Below are 27,244 nucleotides of genomic sequence, written 5' to 3'. Positions count from 1 at the left end.
CTTCAGCAACCTGGGTTTGGATTGTGGCTTCATTGCTCACTAGGATGAAGAACTTGGCATTCCTGCTTTTGTTAGTATATCACGATTTGGGAGAAAAAAAGCAGTAAAAGAGAAGAGAAAAAGGAGGTTCCACTTCTAGCTAAAACAACCGTTTAGTCAGCTATATAGAAACAACAAATGTGTCCCTTGCTGCCAGTGGTTCCATAGTCTGAAGCCATTGAAGACTTTGAGGTCCCACATTCTCCCTGCTGCATAAGCTGTTGCCTCCGTGACCCCAACACAGGACCTGGTAGGTCTCATGCTGCCAAAAGAGAGGCTTAAAGTTCAGTCCTCGACCTGGGGCCAGGGAGGTGTCAGAAGTGTGGTGGGGAGGGACTGGGTGGGACGTCCTGGTTTCACAATAGTGAAACCTGGGCTTGGGGTGGGGTCTGGAGCTGCCAGGTGTGATGGGGAGCAGGTGCGCCCACCCACTGCCCTCTGCCCCTCAGAGCCCGGAGCTACTCGTGGTTGGCTGAATGTGAGCTAATGATGGGTTATTTTAGCAAAGATCAGCCTTTCAAAACCTGTTGTACGCTCAGCAGACAGATGTTTTTGAGCTGAAGGTGAATATTACATGCTTTGAAAAGATCTTTTTTTTTTTTTCCATCCTCCAAGACAGTGAATTAAGGAGTTAGCTTGTATTTTGTTTTTACCCTTTGATTTAAAATAAAGCAAACTATTATAAGATGAAAGCCTTTCTCCATTTGTTTGCAGCTTCACAGAAATGGGTGAATTTCTCACTAAGAACAATGAATTTCTCAGCTCAGCATTTTGCTTTTTAACCGTGGCAAGGACGAGTAGTTGAGTCAGACCTGTAGTTTCACACCTCAATGCAAACCAGGACTGAAAACAGTGTAAGTCTGCGATTTTTAGAGAGGTTTGACTTTTTCAGTCCAAAGTAGCAAATTTTCATGTCTGTCACTTTACTAAAGTAAAAATTTCTTCTTTTAGGGCCAACATTTTGGTTTGGGTTTGTCTGGTTTATGTAATAGGCATTGCCAAATATGTTTGAAGCACAAATGCAATGGATAGAAATGTCTGCTCATAAACATATGCAGATTTTTATTAGAATGGAGAGCAGAGGTAAGGTTGCAGACCAATGTGTTTCTACAAATCTAATTGAAGTTGAGCTGTGTTAAAACTTGAGTCTCTCTGTTTTGTTTTGAAATAGTCAGAACTTTAAACTGAGCCAGCTGACACCACAGAAACAAACAAATTAAGAAATAACACTGAATTAAACAAATTTTGGGCTGCTCCACACGCAGCAACCCAAGCATATGACTTTGGCTGGAATACAAATTTAAGTGTAGATTTCATTCTTTTTGCCTTCATTTAAATAAAAACATGCCTTAAACGGGGCTAATTTGTGCTTTGCATTTAATTTTTTGTTTTGAAGTTCCCATTGAGATGCTTTTTCAGGCTGTTGCCACAATCTTGGTGCAGAACTTTTCTTGTAGCAAGATCAGCTTAGCCCTTGCATTGCTTTTGCTGATTTTTTTCAGTTCTGCTGGCTGGCTAAAGCTAGAAAGCAGAAAGCTGGTGGTTCGTCCATGCTTCTGTATAAATAGTCCTTGCTGTAGCAGAATATATAACCAGTTGTAGTGGTGATGATTAGCGTTGTTCCTCTTGTTTTTTATAAACTGTTATAAAGTTGTATTTCAAAAACTAAAGGGAGAAACTGTGTAAAGAAGGACTTTGTCGGAAGTTTTGCTGGCTCAGTCTGCCACCCTGTGGTACTTTGAGTATAAGTGTTGTAAAAACGGCAACCAAAAGATGTCAGACTGCTGGTGTCACCTGCATGCTTTGATGTATTCTGTGGATTAGTTAGAAGCAGCTTTCAGGGACGCTGCGAGCTAGCAGAAACGCTTGTGTAAGTCACAGTGAGGTTGAACTTTGCTAGTGCGCTAAGGTTTTGCTCAACCTAGCCGGCTTAAATCACACAGGGAGTCTACGTTCTTCTTGAAAGACAAAGTTATTTTCCTGAGAGTTTTAAAATTCTAGCTTTTTGTCAAGTGTCTACAATATCAAAATTAAAACCTTTCATGTCTTACATGCCTAAGATTGTGTGTGCCTTATTTTTGTGAAATGGCTTTCATTAGATTGGCATTTCAAGCATTCGGAATCTGTTTAGGTTTTCACAACACTTGGCACAAATATTTCTGAAGGACTCTTGCATTCCATTAATTCGCTTTTAATTAAGAAGTTGAAACACCTGTTTATAATGAGTATGCTTGCTAAGTAAGCAAAGCATCATTTTTCCTAAGATAAAGGGAAAACTGAGGTCACCTGATGACAATAAAGTGATATTCTTTTTTTTTCCTCTCTCCCTGAATTGCTTTCGTACCTTTTAATACTGCAGACTGACTGGAAGTGTGGAGTGCCTACTGACAGTATATGATAATGATTTAGCTCTTTTGACTCTGCTGTAGTTTTCTGCTCTATTATTGAGAAGTTAATTGAAGGAATGATGCTGGTTATTTGTTACTTAAATCTCCATGCCAGACTTTCGGTGCTAGAGGGAGCTAGACATACTCTGGAAGGGTACAGCTTAAACAACAGGCTGCAGCACACTTGTCAAACAGTTGTCTGATTTCACACCAGTGCACATCAGCTGCAATGTTATAATGACTGTTTGATTTGTTAGGACCCTGCTGCCTGCAGCACTGGCCTGTTTTCTTGCTGCCTTTTTTTTTTTTTTCTTTTTTTTTTTTTTTTAAATCGAAAAACCGCCACCTTAGTTCTCTCTGCGATGAGATGTCTTAAACTTTATCCTTGTGTTGCTGCAGCCAGCAACCGTGATGGAAGCGCAGCTAAAGATTTATTTAGGTTTTTTTCTTACCCCTCCCCTTTTTTTAGACCTCTTTAGATGTCTTTTTTTTTTTTTTTTTTTAAGGTCTTATTAAATCTTTTTGTTTGCCTTTTTTTAGGCAAAGACCTCCACCATCTGTAGTTCCTGGTGTGAGAACCTATGGGATGTTGTATTTGCAAATATTTGACAAGTATGCTTATATTTTGAAAAGAGATTATTTATTTTTTAAAAAGCATTCACTAAACTTATCTTGTCTGTTGCTTGTGAAACTAGTCAAAACCACTCCCTTCAGTGATTTAATGTATTCCCCCTGCCCTGCCTTGAGTCACTTCTGCTGCATTTCTTTAGGAATATAACCTGTGTTCTTTATATCTGAAGGGTTGGTCACTAGGTTTGTGATCCATGGATCCCTTTTTACCATGCACTTCCACTTCTAGATTCACTTTAGATCCAGCATCCTTAATGGCTCTTTATTCATCTGTGAATCCTTTACTGTGGCTAAAATTTGTGCCACCGGAGAGAAACCTCAGTGCAAGCTGGTGGCAGAAGGTTACTCTCCTTCTGTCTCTGCTTGTTGTAACGTGGGCTTGCTGGAAATGAATTACAGTAGCACCTTCTGGCCAGGCTCTTTTCAGTGTAATCCGCTGCTATGGCATCTGCTCCTCAGTGTTCTGCTCCCAGCTTCCCACAGCAGCCGGTGGCTTGTGCCGCAGAGTCCAGCGCATCCAGATGAGTGGCAGTGGTGCCACGGGGCCTGTCAGGCTTGCATCTTACCCTGCCACCGGCACAGGGCTCCCTGGAGCCTCTGCTTACCCCCAGCCTGTCTGGCAAGTGAGCACGTCACTGACTGCGGCAGACATGTCCTTTCACATGCTTTTATTAATATTTTAAAAAAAAAAAAAGGTAAAAAGGCAAGCGACCTCTGTATTTCTTTTCAAAGCCTTCTATGTGCAAGATCCCTCCATCCCAAACTATGCGTAATTGCTTTTGTCCTTGATGTGTCCTCTGCTCCTCACAGGAGGACCAAAGCCTCTAGGGGGCAAGCGAACAGAAGGACCAGAATAGAAGTGAAATAGCAGCGTTTTGGCTTGTACATTTCTTCCACTTTTTCAGACTGAATATTTGCCTTTTTCAGTATGAGGAAAACACACTGCTTTTGATAATGAATGAAAGACATCTATGTAGTCTTAACCATTGAGTGTAACTCCTGGTACCTTTTCTGATCTGTTCCGTGGTTTAAACAAGTACAGTAACATTTCTACACTTAATGTATTTAACTAGATTTTATTTTTCTTACTTAAGTTCAAGTTCTCTGTGTGATTTCAACCCTACCATCTTTGCTCAAATACCACACCTAGTACTCTTTCATTGTGTCTGTACTTCACGATCAATTTTAAATACACAAATATTTCCCAGTGACTGAATTGTTCATAAATTCGTAGTTTTTATATATTACATTACTTTTGAGCATCTTCTTACAGTAGAGTAAAACTAAAGTTTTCTAAGCGCTGTAGTGATTTTAAGTATAACATTAGCAAAGCCTTGAGACAGACATTAGTGTTCCTATAGTTGCATCTTAGGAAGTTTTAGTCTTGGATGTTGTTTTCATATTTTTATTAATGTTGTTTTGTGAGCTGGATATTGGAGGTCCACAATGTCTGAATGTAACACTTTGCCGTCTAACTACGATTGTATTTATGATTTTTGTGTTACCTTATGCCAATAATTTTCTGTTCATGCCTTTTTTTTCTTGTTTAAGCTCGTAGTTTACCTTCTATTTGAAGAGGATACAGTTTTACAAATATTATGTACAATGGGCTATTTTGTACTTTTTTGTGCAATGGACTGTTTTGTACTTTTTTGTCTTCCCTTGAACATGAAAAGACCAATTTCTATGAGCTTGCTTTACGAAATAAATGAAGGCTTTTGGGTACGTTGGCATTGGGAAGCAGGACAGTGGTAGTTGCAAAGTAGCTCACTGGAATTCTGGACCAGGCTTGTTTCCTGGACATGAGTAATGATGGCAAAAGCAGAAAGGTTTCTGTGTTTGTATTTTCCAATGTGGACTTAGCATCATTCTTCCCCATGCCAGGTTCCAGCGTATAATCAAATGTTTTCCTGCAACTTGCCTTTAACTTCTTGTAAATATGTTATTTCAAATGTTCCTGCTTCCCCTATTAGGAGAGCTCTGGGTGTTTTGCAAAAACAGTATTTTAACAGCTTGTACCAAATTGATAATCCTAATAATATTTTCCTTATGTTTGTAGGATTTGGAGATTGTGTATTCCTATTTACATGGAATGGAAGCCTTGTCTAATCTGAGAGAGCATCAGCTAAGGTATGATACTTTATCATTAAAAACACATATATATTAATGCACTAACAAAGCAAAGGAACAGTGGGTATGGTAACTATACACTACTGTTGTGTACCCTACCTCAAACTGAAAAGCTGGCCATCACTGCACGCATTTCTTCGCTTCTTTATTTTCCTAACACTTTTTCCTTGTATGTGTGCATATGTGTATCCCTATTTCTTCCTTCTGATTCCTATTATGGATGTGTGTTTTTTTTCTTCTCAAACTTTCGGACTACAAGTAAATGCGTTACATACAGAGTACAAGTTCCAGTCCTGAATAAAAGTCTGTATATGGTCCAAATCATTTATGTAATATAATAATCATGAGAGCAGAGTCTGTTTTTCAGCTTCTGTTTCAGTTTGTGCTTGCTTTCCATGTGGAATTTTTGGACAAATTTTGTACTACACATGCAAATGATACTTAGTAAAGAATCACTAATAAAAGTCAGTCACATTTTTTTATTAAAATGATTCATGAAGCAAATAAATTAAAGTAAAAACTTCCAGATGAACTTGCTATTTTTGTAAGGACTTGCGTTTATTTGATTTTTAAGTAATTGTTTCAGTTGTCTTCACATAAATGTCTTACAGCAGAGGTTTCTAAGGGTGTTTGGACATCAGTGTGAGACTGGCAGATACAGGAGGAGGCCAGCACATCTCCTGTATGCTCTATGGGGAGAGAGGGTGAATTACTGTTATTTTGCATCCCAGGAGTTTGCCAACATTTGCCACATATGAAGATTCTGCAGCAACTTTTACTTGATTAATGCTGGTTTAGGTTGAAATTTCTGGCATCTTGCTTCATCATTCTATCAGAGTCCACATTCCCAAGACAATATTCTGTAATTTGTAGAAAATAAAAGGCAGGGTTTTCTTTCTCCCAAAGTGCTCGACACTCACTTTGCAATGTGAATGTTGACTTCGAAGGAGTCTCTGTAATTACTTTTGCTTTGGAAGGAGGCCACAATCCCATTCAGTTAAAGTATTTTGTGTTATGCTATTGTATGCTAGATTTTTAGCACATCAAGTTTTGCATAGCTGGAGTTGAACTGATGTTAACTTGTTTACAGAGATCAAAGTGTGCACATATGGTTGCATGGTATGTTGATGTGTGCTTCTTGGCTTCCTGTGCAGAATGAGATTCTTACTGAGGAATGTGTGGAACTTGCTCTCCCAGCACAGTGAATTCCTAGAAGAGAGCTTCTGTTTACAGTACCATACATGGCAAAGGCCGGGCTCCTGGCAGATATGGGACAGAAAGCTTTTTACTATCCTTAAGGATATAACATTTCTTGGGGCAGTGGGATGCCACAAAAACCTCTGAGATGCATTAAAAGCAAGTGCATTAAAGATAGCCTCTAGTAGTGAATAACTTGCATTATGGCTTGCTGATGATCTCATCTTGAATATATTACATTTGTTTAGGAAGCAGACAAAGATCACGTCTGAGCAAAAATTAGACACCAGCATTGACCAGGACTAATTCAATTTTTCAAATATTTGAGGAAGCAATCTAGTTTGTACTACTTGTCACTGTAACTTTTAACTGTTCCAGTTTAATGCAAGAATTGAAACACTTGGCTACCTTCAGTAAGAGGCATTTTCTCTCCGATTACTGTCTACTATAATGGGACCAAAATGATGCAAAACTTGGACAGTGCCAGTGGTGAACTTGCGTGACTTCTATCAAGAATGTACTTCCTTCACTTCCAATTCAGTGGCGAACAGAACTTGCTTGTTAAAGTGATTGTTTCCTACAACTCCTACTCTTAGATGGCCCATTGCCCAGCATCATTTCAGACCAGTAGGGCACAGACTATCCTTCAGCAGTATTTTAATTTTTAAATCTGACTGCTAGCAATGACTTCTTCTGGTATTTCTCACCAGTAACCTCATGTCCATTCTTCCTTTACCTCTGAAGACTGAGGATCAGAGAGAGAAGATGAGGACCCAGGAGGTAGAAGCAGACAGTAGCTTTTTGTATCTGTAAAGGATTTTGACAAGACCTGATTTTATGGATGGAAGTAGTGTCCGAAAAAGAGAAGGTTCTGTGGTTCAAAAATTTTTTTGCTATGACAGGAAGCAAGATTTTTCATTAACTGAAATTGATATACAATACATAATAATTATATACAATACAGATATTGCCTATAAGAAAAGTTCTCAAAGATGGTCCAAAGAGTGGATCTAAGGTACTGGGATGGGGAAAAGGCCATAGTAGTAAAACTTTTTTTTTTTTTAACAAATAGAATTAAGATCTCAGTTTTCTATTAACAATTTACGAATAGTCAGGATACCACTATAAGCCTGCCACTTCTGTCCAGAAAAAGCATTATTTCTTAGTGGGCTGAATTAATAAGTAAAATCCTGAGAGGTGAGTGCTAAGGTAATTTTTTTTTTTTTAGCAGCCTGTTGGCTATGGAAATGAATGATCCAGGAAATCATGGGAAATGGCAGTAAGAAGCCTTTTAAATGTCACATTAAACCCGGAGCAGCTCTTCCAGGCCTCAGATCAACTTTTTTGAGACTTTTTGCCTGAGCAGGAATTCTTGAGCACTTTTGTCTGCTTAGGATATTGTTGTGGGCAGCTGGTCATAGGTGTGCTGAGGTTCTGATGATTGGTCCTGTGAGGAATGAGAATTTCTTTTGTAAATTTAAATGTATTTTCTCATTTGAAAGTTCACATGAGCCTCGGAAGTAAATCCCTGTCTGACTGTCAAATAGCCTTGGTGTTTGCAGACTGCTTCAGAGCCATAGAAAGTCCAAGAGAGGTGGTGGGTTTTGTTCCCCCCCCCCTCAGTAATTCACAGGATCCATTTCCTTAAGACAATAGACAGAAATGGCACGTTGATGTGTTACACCGAGTTAACATTGCATTTTCTAATACCTGGTAAGTTCTATTACAGTTACGCTCTATTATGCCACATTTGTCAGGCAGACAGCAAATGTGAAAGTGCTTAATCCTCCCCTCTAGACAGAAGATCTTACTGCAGGAAATTCTCTTTGCTTTGAGCCCTCTGAGAGTTCAGCATTAAAATCTCATGGTAATTTTTAAGTTGCTGAATTTTTAGCAAAATGAGAAGCATCGATTTACCATGCAATATAATTTCTTGTTGTATCTGTTGGGCCTGACTTGAAAAAGGGACCAGTTTTTGTATCATGGTATTTCTGATTAGTGTTACATATCATAAATTTCCATCCATTCCTAAAATTTGGAATTCTTTCCTTATAAAGCAACTTACTTTTATTAGATCACTTTTAAAATGAGATCAGTATCATTTTACCCATCTTACAGAATTGTTTTTTGTGGGAGCAATTACATCTAGTGTCCTAAATCAAATCTCACTTTAATGCTTAGATTTAACAATTTGTTCTCTTAAATTAAAATCAGCTTAGCTTTAAATTGATGGTTAGTTTCTGCAAGTGCTGGAGGCAAACATGGAAATGCTGACTAACTTTAGAAAGTGAAGTCTTTGTGACACTGATAAGATTCATAATTAAAAATTACTTCTTTCCTTCTCTTTCAGGCTGATGTGTGAAACGGTTAGATATGAAAGGCATGAAGCAAATGAAGTTCTGTACTAGTAAGTATTTCTGCTTCCTTACATGTGATGTTCGAAGAATTCATTCATTTTAAATTGTGTTAAGGACAGTATTTAATGCCAACTCCCTCGCCCAGTGCACAGTCTGTAAAATGAGCCACTTCATTTTCATGATCAAACAGTGGAGGAATTTGCTGGTGCCAAGGAAGGTGCTAACAGTGACTCTTGCTTGGTGATATATGTTGTATTAATTTTTGTAACCAGTGCGATTATGTAGAATTAGGGGATGTGGGATGGCTTCTCATTAGAATAAGTTGTCATTTAGTCTCACTTCAGTTTTGTCAAAGTAGTGATGACCAGCTTTTTGTGCTAGAGGTGCCAAATCGACATATCTAACATGGCTTATAATTAGTACAGATGTGATCTAATGTCAGCTCAGATTTACAGTAGGGATCTGAGGATTGCAATTGCTTTGTTTATGCAAGCAACTTACTGAAACAAAAGGTTTATCAGATTTTCACTTACTACCCCTAAACCAGACTCTAAACACAATTTTTTATGGGTTGTCTGGTATTATTTGAACATTTAAGCATACAAAAAATGCACCTATATGTCTTCTTTTATACAAGTGTAATTTTTCCTATATTGACCATCAGAAGGAAGATGTGATTGAACAAACTTTAATGCTAAGCCTTGACCATTCAGCAAAATTAAATTAATGTCTAATGAAACCCATTAGTAATCTGTTATGTATGGGAAATGCACAAGGTCAAAATCTATAGGTGGATAGATAATTTTAATTAGACCAATATAATCTTTATTCATTTTACAGACTAATTTGCTAGTGACTGTTGTGCTGATGGTTTGTCCTTTTCAAGGCAACGGGTCTGTGTCCATTGTGTGTACTGGAGTTTTTGTTTAGACCCATTCTAACTGTTGGTTGAAATTTGAATTATATGCTGAATGAATCAAGGCTGCTAGTAATGCGTATACTCAAGGCAGGCAAAAGTTACCAGGAAAGATGTGCCTGAGAAAATGCAATGCACAAACAGAAAATTTTGAAATCTGGGTTAACTTGAACTGCTTTTTGCAATTCTTTTGCACTGATTTCTTTTGTCACTCCTTTCATGTGACTTCATCTTCACTTTGGTTGTTTGCCTGTCATTCCTATTTACTCATTTCTTGACACTTTTTTTTCCCCATGATTTATTCAGTAGATTTAATGGGCAGTTTGGCAGTTTCTAGATGTAGATGCTGATGGAAAGTGTACTTGCTCTAGCTTTTCATGTCTCTGATTTAATGTTTAATGGGCTTAACCTGAAAGTTAACACTGAATATTTTTAATTTAAAAAAAGAGTTAAAAATTCAGTATTTTTGAAGTCAGAAAAATGTGTTCTGTTACTCTGAGTTGTAGCTTTACATTTTATTTTAGTGAACAATTTGACATCTACTTGGTAAGAAAATCCCATGGAACCTGCAGTCTAATTTCAGTATTCTATTTTTAGGGTAATGAACTTGGAGGAATCTTTTTTTGTTTCACAAGTTCAGCTTATGTATTGAAGAAGTATTCTTCTGAAAAACAGTATTCTGATTTTACAGTGTACATGTTTGAAAAGTTCTTTGAGTAGTACAGGAGATAAGCAATGTGATAGCCAGGTGAGAATCAATCCACTCAGTTATGAGCTACAGGAAATGAGCTTGGAGCATACAACGTGGTCACTTTTTATTGAACATGCAAGAATTTATCACTTGAAGTTCTTATTTTGGTTATGAAGGCTAAGGTTTTAAAAAAAGCATTACATTTGAACTCTTAAGTTACAAGTTCCAGCCCCCGCCCCCCCCCCCCCCCCCCCCCCCCCCCCCCGATGGTATAATTTGCATTGAAATCTGAAATTGAGTGCTAATCTTCTCTGTTCATTAGAAAAATCTATTAAAATAGCTGCAACTGTTGGAGCTGTTAATTGACCTGTGTGTGTGACCTCCCTGAGGCACAACTTAATGTCTCAGTGTGGATAAGCTAAGTCTTTATCCCTAAATGTTAACATGAAAACTAATACAGTTGCTCTGTTTATTTGATCAAAACTTTTTAATTGTGAAAATTTTGTTCATATCTGCATTGTCAGCTATACTTACAAAAGATAAACTTTTACTCTCATATGCAATGCTGAAAAGAATCCTCATTCAGTAGAAACACTAATTTTTTTATCTTCCATTTTTTAAAAAAAGTTTTTAATTTCCATAGTATCTCTATAGATTTATTTTTTTTTATGACCAAAGGGGTAAAATAGAGCACGTTGTTTAAAATTGGCTCATCTCATCTGCATTCACTTTACTATCAGCGGGTGTACGTGGTAGTGACAAATTCTCAAACCCTACGGCCATCTCACTGTGTAAATGGAAACTGGGTTATTAAAAGTGGCAGTTCAGCTTCAGTTATTCTTCATTTGCCAGTCATCCTACTACTTTCATGTGATGGGAAGTTAATGATAAAAGGGATTAAAATCTACAAGGCAGAATTTCAGAATTGAGGTTTACTTGACACCTGACTTTTTTCACCTGCTACCTTTATTCAAATCTATTTAAAGGACCTATTTAAAAAAATATGTAGTTTTGTCACTTGATATATATTTTATCAGTAGTTCAAAGAAAAAAAATAGTTCTTTTTTCATATCTTCATGTAATTCTTGATGTTTCCAACAGTAAATTTCCAATTAGCATTTTCTTTGGAAACCAAAGTTTTAGCAGGTTTATAGAGGGTATGTGTACCTCTTGACAGCTGAACAAAATTTTTGATCAAAATTTAAATGTTTGCTATGCTGGCAAAGAGGAATCTTTGGCAGTAAATGTTTTGCGTATAAGCGAATGAATATGTCTCTAATAAAAGAAGCACCTCTTCCCCTCCCCCCCCCCCCCCCCCCATTAGTCATACAGGGGCTGTTATATGGTTTTCAGCCATGCTGTTTGGTATTTCTGTCTGTATGCAACAGTGGTTGGTTTACTCTTTCTGTAAGGAAGTCTTGTATATCTTTAAGCTTCCCTTATTTTTTTTCTCTAAAGATACTGAATTGGCAGAAAATATTTTAAGTTTTGATGACCTGCTGTCCAAAGTAATTTGATAATAAATGTTTCTGAATTGCCATGCTGTTGCACAACATGTTTTTGTGATCACATTCCCTTTAGTTTCTGAGCAATTGAACCTGTAACTAACTTAGCTGCTACATATAATGTTTTTGAAAAATACGAAGGAAACCACAACCCAAGTTATTATGAAGTGAAGTGTGTTTTAGTTTTTTAGAGAACCTTTCAACGAAAGCCTGATAGGATATATGCTCCTACCTCCCACATGTCCCTAGTGAGAAGATTGCAAGACGTATATTTTTGATTTAAACTCATCAGTAACAAATTTCTCAGTCTGTAGCACTTTAGTAGTATGCTACTGCTGTTGATTGCGTTGATTCTTAGAAAAGGACAAGTGTTTAAAGAAAAGTGATTATCTCTTGGACATATTGAACTGAATTTTAGTGTTAATGTCTATGGTTGGATAAAGCTCTTGTCTAATGTCAACATGTTTGTGCGCTTTTACGTCATTCAGTTGTGCAACCTCCTATGCTTTAATGAAATTCAGTGTTTTCAGAGTACTAAAAAAAAAAGGGGAGGGGGACGAGAAGTGGAGAACGCTGTAAAAAGGATAAAGATACATAATTTCAACTGTTCTTTTTGGATATTTCCATGTTTAGAACTAAATTCTCAAGTCCCGTAGCTGTAGTGTCACCATCCAGTCTTAGCCATGTTTTGAAAGTTACATTGCCATGGCAAATCACAAGACCCAAAGTGCTTTGTTTTGGGCTAGCTGTGCAGCCTTCTCTAGAGCTGGCTTGGTCAAAGCCTGAAACGAATGAAATCTGGAAAGGAGATAAAGTAGTACAACTTTCTGGTTGCTACTCAAATACTTACGGTTTTCTTAGATGAAAATGTTAGTGTCTTTCATGAGGTAGAGCAGTATGTCTGAAAAAAGGGCATTGGCTTTGCATAGCTTAGAGACAGGTTGTGTTAGAGGATTGCCCAAATACACTGGGGAAATGGACTGACAGGGAAGTCGCAGAGCTTGCTCAGGAGGATGCTTTTACCAGGTATCATGCATTACATGAAGTGTCAAGTAGGGATTTTAGATGTAGCTGTAAAGTGTCTGGGTGTGTCTTTAGCTAAATGGCTAAGCTGTAGCTTTAATTGCAGCTGTAGGTCTATGTAATTAATGTACAGTACTTCTGCACAGGACAGGTGAGAAATAGATCTATCCGTAGTCTTTAATAGTGGGAATCTAAGAGTCAAACTAAATCTTACCATGAAAGTGACGTTTAGCGACTTCATCATTCTTTCATGGTAGCATATTGTGCTGAAGACCCTCAGGAGGACAGAAGCAGTGCGCACAAACCAACAAAAAGTGGTGCTGAAGTTGCTGTATGTTTCTGCATAGCCTGACTTAATTGTGCACTGAAGTGTGACAAAAACAAGCTAAAAGCCGTTTCTTTAGCTATTGGTGCATGATTTTTAAACAGAACAATTCTGCTGAGACCACCTCACTGAAATTTGTCTTGACGCGTACATTTGTGTTATGAAGGGATGCTTTTATGTTCTGTATGTGTTCAAGAAGTTTTGTGATGGGGATATCATAAGAACAAATTAATTCTGTATAGATACAATATATGTGATCTACAACTATATATGTTTATATCTTATAGATATAAAACTTAACCTAAAACACTACAGAAAGGAATTGCTAGAGAACTGTATGAGGATCAGGCTGATGTTTCCACTAGTCATATTCTGAGTTATCAGTAAAATTATTCTCTTGTTTTCTTTAATGCTTTTAACTAGAAATTCTGGGTTTTAGATAAGATGCACATGTTTGTGGAGGTCTGGGTCACGTTTCTTTGCTTACTGTCCTTGTTTACTGAATGTTCTTGACTTCAGAGAGTCCCTATAAAAGAATTTAAAATGCTCTAAATACACAGGAAACTCAGTGTGTCTCTGAAGCATCTTTCTGGGTCAGTATCTGAATTTTCAGGTAGACCTCTGCAGGCAATATATATTCATTCTGCTTGTGCATCTATAGGTTTCTGTGGAAGTCATGCAGCAGTATATTTAATAATGCAAAAACCGATGCAGCAGGGCTGTGGTTTTTGTTGGTTTTTTTTTTTTTTTTTTTTTTTTTTTTTTAATTCCCAAAGGTCTATTGCACCTTCTGGTAGTTGGGCAGTTGCCAAAGGAGTGTTGGAATACTGCCAGTTCTGCACTGCAGTAAATTAGGAACCTGAATTCATAGGTTGTGTTGTGGATACATTTTCTGTGGGGAGTTTTTTAGACAATGTGTATCATTAAAACAAATACATTCAAGAACTTGGCAGTCAGCTCTGTATAAGTAGACACTGAATCAAGGCTTCTTAGTAGTGTCAGTGATCAATGTTACAGTCTGGCTTTGCATAGCCAGTTCCAAATTTCTGTGTTATTGTTTGACCTGATTTTTGAGACTTTTTGAATGAAGACTAAAGTAAGGGTTTTTTGAGAGGATTTTAATTTGCACCTTCTTTACTGTAAATATTTTGATAAAACCTATCATATTTTTGTTGTAATTTTGAAAATAAAATATTTGGTTTTAGAGAAATATTTGAAAGGTATAAGATTTAATAGCAGAATTGTGTGTCTTGATTGACCTCAGAGTATTTTGGATGCAAGATAATTTTATTTTACTACTTTTGTCATTGTTTTCCTGATGATTTAGGAGACTATAACTTTTTTGTTCTGAATTTCTCTTCTGATATCAAGGGCTAGTTCACTGTACAAGTTTAATACCATGACTTCAATGACAATAGGTCAGTTAGCTTGCATATTTATATTTACATAATGTATTTATTGATTGCCTGTTTAATCAGATGTCTTACTGACATGCATTACTGACACTGCAATAATCTCGGATTTGACTGAATTTTCTGTTTTATTTTGCTGATTTTATTTCAGAAATGGAAAAGAATACAAATAAATGAAATATAAATGAATAAAGGACCCTAAAGAAAAACATACTTCTGATTATTTGTTTTCATGAATATTGATGAATTGTTTCCTGTGGTTCATTCTTCTTTATTTCCTACTCTTGCTACCAGGAAACAAGACACCTGTTTTCATCTTGTGTCCCTTAATAAAAGATAATCATGGACCTCAGTTGAAATACGCACTTCACAATGCCTGTTTAGTGAAAATTAGAAGTTCTAAATTCTGAGTTATTAATTTTATTACTGGATATATTTTAACTTTTTATTGTATTTAGAGTGAAGATTAGGAGTAAGAATAAATGTGACTTTAATATGTTCATTTAAAAAACAAGTATGTGAAAGTTGTGTGTGGCTGATGCATGATTTTTAAAGTATCCCAATCTGTTTTAGTTCTGTGTTTGGGATATACCTCTTAATGTCATCAAGAGCATCTAAAATGCTCTGGCAGATGTCAGGTAACTGCTTAACTAGCTTCTTAAGGAGAGTTATAGACAGTGCTGACAATGTGAGTAAATGGTTTTCTGAGCCTTACAGCAATAACAGTGCTAGTGGGCAGGGTTTTCAGGCAATGAGATGTCTACCTGAGAGAATAGTTAAACTTAAAAGACATGTTTGACATCCCAAGGCACTTCAGGGCTAATGTCTAATTGTGGCAAAGGTTATGCAATTAATAAACTACGTATAGCTTTCAGCATACAGAGGATAACCAAAATGAGCAAAGAGGAGCAGACAGATTAATCCACTGAAACAATATCCTATGGAGCATAAGCTTGCAGAGCTATGTTCTCTATAATTTCTTCTTGTGTAGTGCTTAAATGCCTGAAAGAGGTCCCAGTTCTGACATGTCAAATTTTCGTTGTTTCTTTTCCTCTCAAGTGGAGATCTGGGAGCATGAACAGTGTCTGTTCTGAATTACTTTGTGTTTACTTTCTGAAATTTTTCGACTTTCAACAACATTGAGTATGATTTCAAGAAAATGTTATCTGCTAGGTACATCTTGGTTTGTAATGTAAGTTCTTTTATCAAAACAGTTACAGATGCTACAGCCTGTAGAAATGGTACTATATGCAGTTTAAATGTAAGTCTTGAATGAATCCTTTAGCGGTTGGAATTTTAGTGATTTATGGAGAAGAGAATTCTAACTAGTTCTTTCACAATCAAGAAATTGTTCTTACTGATTTCATGACCTTTATATGAAGTAGCTTGGAAAATACTGCTGAACTGGAAAGTAATTCTGGATGTTGATGTTTGACTTATGTTAGGGGCCCTTCCAGGATCTGGTGTTGCTGGACCATTCAGTCCCGTGTTGGAGGGAGAATGACACTTCTGTTGTTTAGGTCTCAGACATGTCTTGTAAAAGGAATATTAAGCAGTAATTATATGGAAGCAGTTTCCATGCTTGTTTCCATTGAGACCTGCATACTGCTTAGCTTTTTTCAAGTGCTATCTTAAAGGAGTTGGCTGACAAACGAATGACCAGAAGGTGGTCAGAGCAGCAAAGACATCTGTTAGCATATGATTTCAAATCCAGGTGCTGAATTTTGCACTGAAGTGATGTCTTATTTGACAGATTAAAGTATGTTTGACAGCAATCATCATAAAAACCTGCAAATTCTTGCCACTGTACATACTTATGACATTCATTTTCACCTGAACCAAATGCGCACAAGTAAGCATGTGCTGAATATGCTTCGTTATTACAGAGGTGTTAGTAGTGCTACATCTCATCTCGATGGAGAATGAGAATTAAATGGATTGCTCTCATTAAAATGCAGCTATTTCTAAAGAAGTTTTAAAGGAAAGTGTGCATCAGGACTTGTTAGGATAGAAGAAGACACTAGAGCTGATATAGATGTTTGATATTTATTGGGTCTTTTAGCAGGTTGACTTAAATCTTTATTGCAGCTGAATATTTTGGAAGGTTTTTCAGCATCTTGCATGATCAGGAAATCTGAAAGCTAAAGTTAGAACATCTGTGCTACTGTAGACAGGTACCTTAGAATCAGTACGTGTGGGGGCCATGTATTGAAACAAGTTTTTTTTTGTGCATGATTTCTTTGATACGCTGTTAATATTGATTCAGATTTATAGTTACAAACCTGGTGTATAAGTGCTGCAGATTGCTTTAAATCAAAATGAAATAATTATAATTAGAAAATAAAATACTGGTTTTAAGTAGTGTACATATAGCTAGTTGGGGATCTGGGAATAAGAAGCTGCCCCTTGCAGTGGAATAAATAGCTCACGGCATGAAGATTTTGATACAAGTGCTGAAGACTTTGAGAAAGCCTACAAACTTCTTGGATCTTAGCAGTCTGGAGATTTATAAATTCTTCCTGACGTTTGAACTTTGAGTATCTCTGAGATCTCAAAGAACAGTCATATGCTAGCAAATGTGAAGACTTAAGTCTGAAAATACTGTCTAACCTTATCAGTGATGACAGCGTGGTGATGTCATCATAGGCTAGTGCATAATTATGTAACTGAAGTTTCCAAACAGAATAGTTAGAGCAACGGCTATGAAGTTACTTTGTAAAGTTCTTTGTTCAATTTTTTTGGTGTCATTTTCCAAGCAGAGAAGCATGCTGTCTGGCTGCAGGTTGTAGTTGCATAAAAGGACTACGTCAAGGAAGCTGGGGAGGGAAACGCAATGGGAAGACATTGCAATCAAGTGGCTGGATTTCCGTTTCTAGCTACCGAATTCCCGTAAATCAAGCTCTCTTGCATTCTGGGAAATTAAATAGAGATTCTCCAAGAAATCCCCTGCTCCCAAAAGTGGTATCATACAAGAGTCAAGATTTAAAGTGGCTTTATTTAAATTTGGTACAACTAACTTAAGTGCAGATTACGAATAAAGCCTGCATATTGGTGACTGTCTTGGTATTGGCTTTCAGTTTTGCACCACTGTAAGGTTGCTGCCAGAACCTGAATATTCTGAGAACTTTATCAGTAGGTAGCTCTATCATAGCAGTTAGAATAACGTTAAAACTTGGTACCTGAGTCCTTTTGTTGTTGTCTTCACACGAATACAAATCCTAAAGATCTGTTGCTGCTGCTCTTCTTATTCTTGAGATTTAGGCTTTTTCCTCTGCACTGTAGTCAAATGCTTTGAGTGCGTGTAGACGTATGGATGTTAGTCTAATCCTAGTGCACTAACACAAGTTACAGTTGTAGTGCAGCCAGTGTCTTGAATCTGGCTGTAGTCTTGTTTGTTCTTTAAAGGATGGATGGAAGTTTGTGTCACTAAAGTTTCACTGAGGCTTTTGATGGCTTTAATATAGCTAGGACAGAATGACTACATGTATTGATTTTGTCTTCTGACTGACTCTTAATGTGTGACTTCTGGGTTGACTTGGTTCTGATTCTCTGCAGGATAAATTGCCTGTGTCATCTTGCTTTCTTGGTAATAAATCTTGTTTTCTGTAAGTTGGGTAAGTGGATAGCTGTGCTGCATTCGGTAGGCAATATAACTTTAACAGTCCTGAGTTTTGTCCAGATGAATATCCAGAAGAGTAGATGAGCTGGAAAAAACAAACAACAACCCAAAAAAAACCCCAGAGAAGCCCCCACCAGTCTTATGTATTTGAAGCAATGTATTCTATCACTTAAGGTCAACAGGCAAAATAATTTCTTGCCTGCAATGATCTGTGAATGCCTGCTTGGAAATGTACACCATGTGCCAATAACTCCTAATTTCAATTGCTTCCACTCCTGCTGTGCATGCAGCCTTGCAAGTCTGGAGGGAGGGTGGGGAGAGGAAGGCAAAATTAGGTAGAAGTGCTCTTTGCCTGGGTTGGGCAGGCCTTGCTTTTAGCCTGATGTGGATCATTTGCTGCACTTCCAGTCTCCTAGTGTCTGACAGCTGCTGCTTCAGTGGTGGTGGTGATGAAGGACAGCAGTGGCATCCTTACAAAAGTAGTCACTGGAAATATCTTACCTAAGCAAATGTCTTTACTTTTTACATCAGCTTGACTGACAGGTGCTACTGCTCCCTCCCCTCAACTGTCCCTAGGCCAAAAAAAACCCAGTCTCTCTGTAAGGGTGCCTTTGGGGGGAAGTCATCAGCATCTATCCTGCTTCAGCTAATTCTGAATGAAGTGCTTACATGGAGTTAACACCCTTCTGCAAACCCAGTAGGGGATGTGTCCTGTCCACAAAAGAAGTCTTTTGAGCACAATTTGCTGTCATCTTTTTGACAGAAGAAATACCTTTAGGAGGATGAATACAGTTGCTAGATACCTGTGTGGGGCTGCCAGTGGTAGGCATTATTCTAGCAGTGAAAGAAAACACCATAATTAGGCTTATATTTATTCTCTAGAATTTAATTTTGTTGTTTAAAAACAGTGTAAAATGTGATTGCGAAGAAAACCTTTAAAATGTGAGTATTCTACATTAGGTAAAATAGTATTTGCATGACTCCTCACACAGCTTGAAGTGCTTTGTAGTTCAGTATAGGCTGCTTCTATAGTTCCTTCTGTCATTCATTACAGGCACAAAAATCCTGAAGAATGCAAATGCATTGTTAATGAACAAATGTCAAGTGTAATACAGAAAACATGGAAACTTGATTGAAAGCCACCTGATGTTTGAATAGGATTATGAAAAGCCTGTGATCGTTAAAATGAAAGAATTGCACGTGTTTTTTGTAACAGCATTGTATAGCAAAAGCTCGCTGCCAAATGTCTTTGAAGCTTAATTCTAAGCAACTGAAAGTGTAGCAAGTGTTGAAGTGCAGGAGTTAAATATATTTTCATTTGTCTGTGGGTTTTTTGGAGGGCAGTATGTGTGTTCTGGGGAAAGGAATGTATTCACTATGTGCGTGGGGTTTTTTGATATCTGAAAACGAAGAGAATGAAAATCCATCAGTGTTCTTTGCTCTTGAAGACTTCCTTGGAAATATTTATGATGTTTTGGCTGGCAATGAAAGTTTAAAAGAATACACAGTGTATTTTTGGGAAGATACCTTGAATACAGACTCATTCTGTAGTAATCTTCCACTATTGTGACACAGCAATATTGAAGATTTTTTTTTTTTAAATTTAGATAATTAAGGAGTTGAGTTCAGTAGAGATGCATGGTGCAAGTACCTTAGAACTTAGAAATTCTCAAACATGACTGTAAAAATAAAAACAGTTATCAAAGTACACATAAAGCAAAAGGAAAATAAAACCAATCAGATAGTATTCCTAAAGTTTGATTTATATTTTTTCATCAGCATTTTCAGCTGTCAAATGCACAGATGCTTCTTTTGATTATCTATAAAGTAGATAAATTATGATGTTCGTGACAGATAAGTGAGGAACAACAACTGTTGAAGAACTAACTTGCAGAGAAAGCAGATAAACCTGTGAATTGGCAAAAAAAAAAGATAAAACTTGAGTTGGATGATTAACTGGGTGAAAAGTCATGCTGTATGTGATCAAATAAGAAAAAATTAAACCACTGCAGTTAAACGTATAATCTTTATAGCTGCTTGTTAAATTATTCAAAGGTAGATTCAAAAGTAGCATTAAGAATTTGAATATTGAACATATTGACTGATGCTTGTGAAAGCCAGTGGCTGCCTTTCTCTTTGGAGATAAAAGATCTCCAATGAGAAAAGATAACTTAAAGCCCCTTATAAACAAATGATTTGGCAGAGGATTCAAAATACTTCATCAACTCTTAAAGGAGGGAAATAAAAGCTTGTGTATTTTAGATTTGCAAAAGTTAAAATATTTTCTGTTGGTTTAAATAATTTTGTAACTTTTGTTTTAATCATTTTATCCTTGGAAATTACTTTCTCTAAACTTATAAACAAATCTTCTAGATTACTTTTGCTTTAGAGTTATAAAGTCTGTGACCCCAAATGAGGTTCCTTTCTATCAGACCACGCTTTTATACTTAGTCAAACTGCCAATTTTAGGAAAAAGGAAAATAAAACACAACAACCCACAAAACTTCTTATGTGATAATATAATGCACTGTAATCCACATGGAAAAATTATCATTGACGTCGTAATAGAGTTACTTCCCAGCAATTTGTGGAATCACTCAGTCTATAGCCATTGCTGAACATGTCTAGTTTAAAAACTTTCAACTGTGCTAATTAGTTCAGATTATTTGTATTTAAAATGGCATCTATTAAAAAACAGGAAACACAGAAAACAGACTTGCAGTTCAACAGCAATGTTGGTTGTATGCCTGTCAGCTTAGGACATTTGTTGTTTAAAAACAAAGTGTAAAAGGACCTGTTAATGCTTTTGAGAACAATTTTTTTGTTTGAAGTCGTGGTTTTCTTGAGTTTATCTGCTTTAACTTGGTTCTCTGTACTTACGTACAGTGTTGATTTTTCTAGACTAACAAGTTTGAGGGCAATACAGGTCCGTGTGAGAAGCAGGCATGTGAAGTGCAATTCAGAAAAGGCAGCTTTGTGCACTTGAACTCTGTAAACCAAATGGTTTGTTGTTTTAGCTGTGACACCATGTTATCGCTTCATTTTCTGTTGTCCATCAGTATAAAGTATTTCCTGAAGTCTTCATTTTGAAGATGTTGTCTTCACTGGTCAGGCTGTAAGCTGGTAGAGAAGAAATATAGGCTGCATCATCTTCGTTCTTGTGTTCTTGGTCATAGATTGTGTCCTCAGTTTCCTCTGTTAATTCTTCATGTTTCTGATGTTTGTTCTTTCTCTCACGGTTATATTATACAGTGCAAAATGGAGATCGAGCATGTTTTTAGATTGGATCGTTGGCTGGTTTGCTCTCAGCTGTTTTGGGCCACTAAACTCCCTCCCTCCTTTTCTAACTTCAGCTTTCCTTTTAGAAAGTGTAATACAGCGAGTGCTGAGGAAATAGTACTTGTTTTGAGGACCTCGCTGTGTAGGTACTTCTTAAATTGAAGTTCTTCAAATGAAAACATGCTGCTAACATGTACGTAGCCTACTTAGGTTTAAGATTGGGTTTTAATACTATGCTGTCATCGTCATTAAAAGATGTGGGCTGTTCTTGCTTGAAGTAAGAACTAATTGTTGCTGAAGAGTTGAGACATGTAATTTAACAAAAGAAGGTGCTACAGATTAATTAAGTAATCTGCATCTGAGTGTCGCTAGGGATGTGGTTTTCAGATAAGAATGCTCTTGCAGTTCATAATGGCGTACTTGAATCCAATTAGTGAGTTTCTTTGGAAGAAGCAGGAGTGGTAAAAACAAGTACAGGTGTTCTCAGTGTTGACTGTCGAAATGGCACAAGACTTCTACTGCAGCTATTTCTAGTAATGTTAAACTATTTTATTTTCCTGACTAAGTGTATTTGAACTTAGCCAAGAAGAGTCTAAGACTATGAAGAGGATTTTGTATTGCTCAAAGAGCAAGATCTGAATCTACAGTAGAACGAGCTGGGCCTGGATGACAAAGTCTTTATCCAGTTCCTCTATAGGATGAAGAGAGGGGAAAGGAAAGTCTTTGTCCATTTTACTGGAATTTATTCTTGTGCTAGGAAGAGGCATGAAAGGGGCAGTGCATAGTAGCAGCAGATAAAGTTGACTGACAAATCTGGTGTAGGTTTGCCATCTACAAATGTAGCAAATCCTCTCTTACCCTGTGGGAAGGCAGACTGATGCCAAAAGGCAAATTTCTGTCTTGACGAAAGGTTGAGGAAGGAGATGGCTAGAATTGGGAATGGAAGCCTCATTTACAGTTCTCTTCAGCCAAGAGGAAAGTAGTGGATTTTACAGAATACAATACAATATATTTACTCTAGCTTGACTTCATTTAAATAATTTTCAATTATATTTAATTTGATTTGTGCTGTTACCAGGTGGATAGATAGATGCTTTTAAAAAAGAGACGTAAGTGAAATGAGGCATTCTGGTAATGTATGTATTTACAGGTGGAAATTACAATAGTTTGATGGAATTGTTTTGTAAATGATTGAACTGTGTCTGTCTTCCAGTTTTGAGCATTTTTGTCTTTTTGGTCTTTGTACTCCAGATTTGGAAATGCTATGAGTAACTTAAATCAAATGTCTTAAACTGTGCCCCTTTTTTTTTTTTTTTCCTTCATTCTAGCCCTGATGATATTGGTACCTGTTGGTATATCCTGCTGTCTGGTTCAGTCTTCATTAAAGAATCTATGTTTCTTCCAAGGAGCAGGTATGTCAGCTGTGGGTGTACTGCATTCTGTTTTTTAAACTTAAGTCATGAGATGTAGAGAATTTTTAGAATTAAAATGCAATGTCTTGTGCTTAATGAAATACGGAAGTACATACCTGAACACACTTTTCCTACCTTTACTAGCTGCGGTAATTGTTTTATGCCCATAGCTAGAATTGAAAGCTTATCATTATGAACAGTGTACAAACATCCAGTGTCATGCAAATGCTGTCAATTTAAAAATAAAACCACCAAAATGAAGTACCGACTAGTCTGTTCCTGTGAGTAATCAAACTTTAAATCATAGAATGCACTAGAGGTTATGGTATTTTCCTGAGGCTTTACTTACTATGCACAAGTCTTCAGTGCATGTTTTAGCATATGCTTGGATCATATTATTGCCAGTGTTGCTACTTCTGTTTAAGGTTGTGCTTGATGTAAATGGATTTGCAATGAAGAGTGGTATTTTACATGGAAAAAGATAAGTTTGAGTGCAAGACACTGAAAATTTTGTATTGCTACAGTAAAAAAAATAATTATTTTGAGCTATGGAAAAAATGCAAATGACTGCAAGAATTTTAGACTAAGGTGACTGAGCTTAATCATTTTAGTGGAAGCAGAGCAGAATCACTTTAAAATGCTGGTTATATGCATATTCATCCAGACTACTGTAAAAGGCTCCTTTGAAGTAAATAGCATGTAATAAAATTTGTGAAATGCGGAATGAAAGAATGACCCGTCTCTGTATGGTATGATGAGAATGAAAGCACTAGAAACTTCTTTACAGTTTTAGATAGTGGGAAACCACTTCAGAGCTAGTGTTGGTTGGCATGTGAGCAATTAGATGTTCAAATCTGCCTTTCAATGGGAGAGCAATGCTGGACTTGGGACTTGTTTGATGCTGTCAGGTTCTTGGTGTAAGCAAGTGTCTTGCATCTGTAAGAGGACAGGCAATGCTGAAAAAATGGTATATTTGATGTGCCATCCAATAGTATATGCTAAAGGTGCAAAACTGGTTATTGTAAAAAGTAGCACAACAGATTATAGGATCCCTGCTGCTGGCAGATGGAAGAAAATTGTCCCATATGTCATCCATGAACAGGCAATGCCAGAAAAAAAGCTGGCAGAAAGTGTTACCTTTAGATGCCAGGAGAAGGGATATATGATATCTGAATTAATGTGATTGTATATAGTCTGTGGCAAGCTTGTGCTTCAGACATTTTTTGACACTTGATGAGAGGTAAGCTTTAGTAAGATAAACAATGAGCTTGAGGTTCTTCCTGGAAGGATGAACAGAAAATTACAGGTCCTGTGACTCTAAGCAGAGCATTTAAGGGCTGTGCACCTGGAGAAATTAAGAAATGACATCTGGGACAGTGTCTGAGATGTTGGTGAATTGCAAGTGTGGAATTTGGCATTAGAAAAAGCTTCATAGTTGTCGATGGAGTCAATTAGCTGCCAAAGCTGCTGTCTTGGGAAGCAAATGCAAGAGAGACAATTTGTTAGTTAATAAAGCTAACATAATTCCATAAAAACAAAATTAAGAAACTTTAATGAAATAAGATAGAAAGTATTTCTGAAGAGTAAAACCAGTGTCATTCTAGTGAGAGGCTTTGTGCTTAGAAGCTATAGTTATTAAAGGGTAGGTGAGTGCCTTATTTAAATTTAGGACAAGGCTAATCAGGATTTTTACTTTGTAAATGAGTAAGCTGCAGTATGTGGGCCTTGGGCTCATCCATGGATAAGAAACTTGGGAAAAGTGAGAGGGCAGTTAGGTTAAATTTCTGATTTGGTATACTGGTGGGTAATAAGTGATTTTTAAATTTTTATTTTTTTTTTTTAAAAGCAAAGGTTTGCAGAGAAAACGAAGTTCTTCAGCTTTACTTATGCTGCCAGTGATTTGTTCACAAGGAAATAGTAAAGTGTTCACATATACAGACTGGGTAGAAGAGACTGTTTACCAGCAATAGTAAAGGTAAATTTTACAGTGCTCTAGAAAAAAAAGTGAGTGAGACCTCCTGAAAAGGCTGCTGTCCAGAAAGAACTGATGGGGTAGTATTTTGAAATCTTTATAAAGAGTAGTGTCAAAAGTGGGCAAAAGGCTGCTACTGGATAAATATTTGCTTAAACTGACTATGCATCCAGGGAGTATTCATTTCAAGAGCCTTTTTGAGCATGGCATAATTTGGGAGTCTTGGTGTCTTATTGCTGTTAAGATGAATTTGCTATGCTTTAGCAAATGGAGCATGTCCTGATGCATCATTGATGTCAGGTAATAGGAAAAGACCTAAACATTGCCAAGTAAAGATCATCTAATTTTGATCTTGTTTTGCCAAAACATTGTCATTTGAGTAAACTTACTGCAAATCCATATTTAGACTATTTTACTGGGTTTTTTTCCATTTTATTTTTGCCCATCTAGAAAGCCACTAGGAAATAATGTGAAGCTTGTGAGTAAGAGAGCAGGATGGAGCTGCGAAGTCTGTGTAGGAGCAGAAAGCAAGAAGTATGTTCCTCTCTCCAAATCTGACACTGAAAATTCTCTGTTCCTGAACTTTTCCCAGAGCTTAGAGTAATCCATCCCTCCTATCCCCAAACATCTCACCATCTAGAATTTCTCATTTTTTTTTTTCCTATCTTAAAATTATTATTATTTTTTTTTTAATAGCCTGCCCCATGGACCTGCAGTAAATCTCTTTGCACAGGTTCTCTGGGCTGCATCCAGCCCTCCCAGTGGGACCTTGGGAGCTTCCGGTGCTGCTCAGACTGTGGGCTTCCCCTTGCCCATCTTCCTGGCTTTGTCGAGCTCAGCTTTGTTGAATGATGGCTGGGCAGTAGCTGGCCAAATTTAAAATATATGTTGTTCCCCTCCTTCCCAATTTCAAGAGCATTTGCTAGTCTTTGTTGGATTTCAGTCTTTTAAAATGTTTGTCTGTACAAGCCAGGGTAAAAGTAGTCTCTAGTTAGGGTAATTCAGGTAGCCCTAGTGAATGAATCTGCCTGCAATGTTGGAGGTGTTTTCTCAGCCTTGTGCTGAATTCCATCCTGCTCTTAACTTTGTGGCTGTTGGCATGTGAGCCTGTAAGGAACAGGATGGAGTGCTATCATCAGATTTATAGTTGAAACTTGGAAGTACCTTAGTGCATTTTACTGCATGTGTTCAGTATATTGTTTGCATGTAGGGCCTCTATTAGCTAATTTAGTTGCATTAGTTTAGGATAGAGCATCCTCAGACTGCTTTGTGGATAGCACTGGAAATGCTCTTTTGTTATGTATTTTATGTCAGGTAAACATTTAGTTTCCTTCCAAATAATTGTTTCCACATCTTTGATGCCTAGTGTTAGATATAATTTAAAATTCTTTGGGGAGAGAGAGTGATGACTAGGTTTGGCAGAGAGATAATATATAGTTGGGGAAGAAGAATGTCTTAAAAAAATAGAAAAGAGCATACCCAAGCTGTCTAAAAGCATGAGAAATGACCACTCCACTGCTTTCCCACTCAAATCAGAAATAAATAATAGAATAGAGTTGAAAAGTAAGCAGCTTTGTAATGTACTATATATGGTCAAATAGCTGCTAGTTGAAATAGTTTGAAATGAGTGGCATAGCTGCCAATTTTGCCGAAGTTATATAATGTACTTGGTGACTTGTAAAACTACTTGTAACTAGCTACTTGATAAGTCCTCAAAATTTTTTTTTAAAAAAAAAAGTTCAAGATGGAATATTGTAATACCTGAAGTCCTAAATGGAGTGAGTAACTTTGAAACTTTAACATCTAAACCATGTCTGTTTTGTGAAAATACCATGAGTATAATTTTATTTTCCTATTGTAATATAGTTTAGCTTGTATTTGTTCAAATGCCAAGCCATCAGCTCGCAAATAGTATTCGTAACATAAGGCTGGATTTTATTCAGTTAACTAATTATTTTAGGAAAAATTACAATTCAGAGTTTTAAAGAATTCTGAGCTGAAGGATTAAACCTGCCATATTTTTGGTGACAAAGTAAAGCTTAATCTTGTTCTCATATTTAATTTCTGTAAATTGCAACAGTCAAATTTACTTTGACAGCTTAATGTGAGGAAGATTTTTTCCCCCGTATTTTACTATTTACAGTTTTCATACTTATTCCTTTTCTTTAACATATCAGGCACATATTACAGCCAAACTAAACATTCCTTAGTTCCCCCTCCTCCCACCACGACCACCAAACTAGCACAAATTAACACTTGGTCCTCTCACTGTTTCCCCTGAGCATCTGTACCCTGAAGCAGTTCACATGGTAGAATGAGGTTTATGTATGAAATCCAGAAAATAAATGAG

The 27,244-nt window shown here is 36.9% G+C and overlaps 1 protein-coding gene across 3 annotated transcripts in view; it reads left to right on the top strand.

Moving 5' to 3' along the window:
• Nucleotides 1-27,244, top strand: part of RAPGEF2 (Rap guanine nucleotide exchange factor 2) — a 186,519-nt gene that overhangs the window by 54,050 nt on the left and 105,225 nt on the right. For all 3 annotated transcript variants that reach the window (XM_086464716.1, XM_086464717.1, XM_086464715.1), the window contains exons 2-4: nucleotides 5,116-5,186; nucleotides 8,734-8,790; nucleotides 22,839-22,922. In XM_086464716.1, the coding sequence (XP_086320842.1) occupies nucleotides 5,116-5,186; nucleotides 8,734-8,790; nucleotides 22,839-22,922 (212 nt within the window). The remainder of the gene's footprint in view (nucleotides 1-5,115; nucleotides 5,187-8,733; nucleotides 8,791-22,838; nucleotides 22,923-27,244) is intronic.

Source organism: Leptosomus discolor, chromosome 4 (assembly GCF_034619465.1).
Source record: "Leptosomus discolor isolate bLepDis1 chromosome 4, bLepDis1.hap2, whole genome shotgun sequence".
Lineage (NCBI taxonomy): Eukaryota > Metazoa > Chordata > Aves > Leptosomiformes > Leptosomidae > Leptosomus > Leptosomus discolor.
The sequence above is the reverse complement of the archived record's forward strand: the minus strand, read 5'-3'. Positions and strand labels throughout refer to the sequence as shown.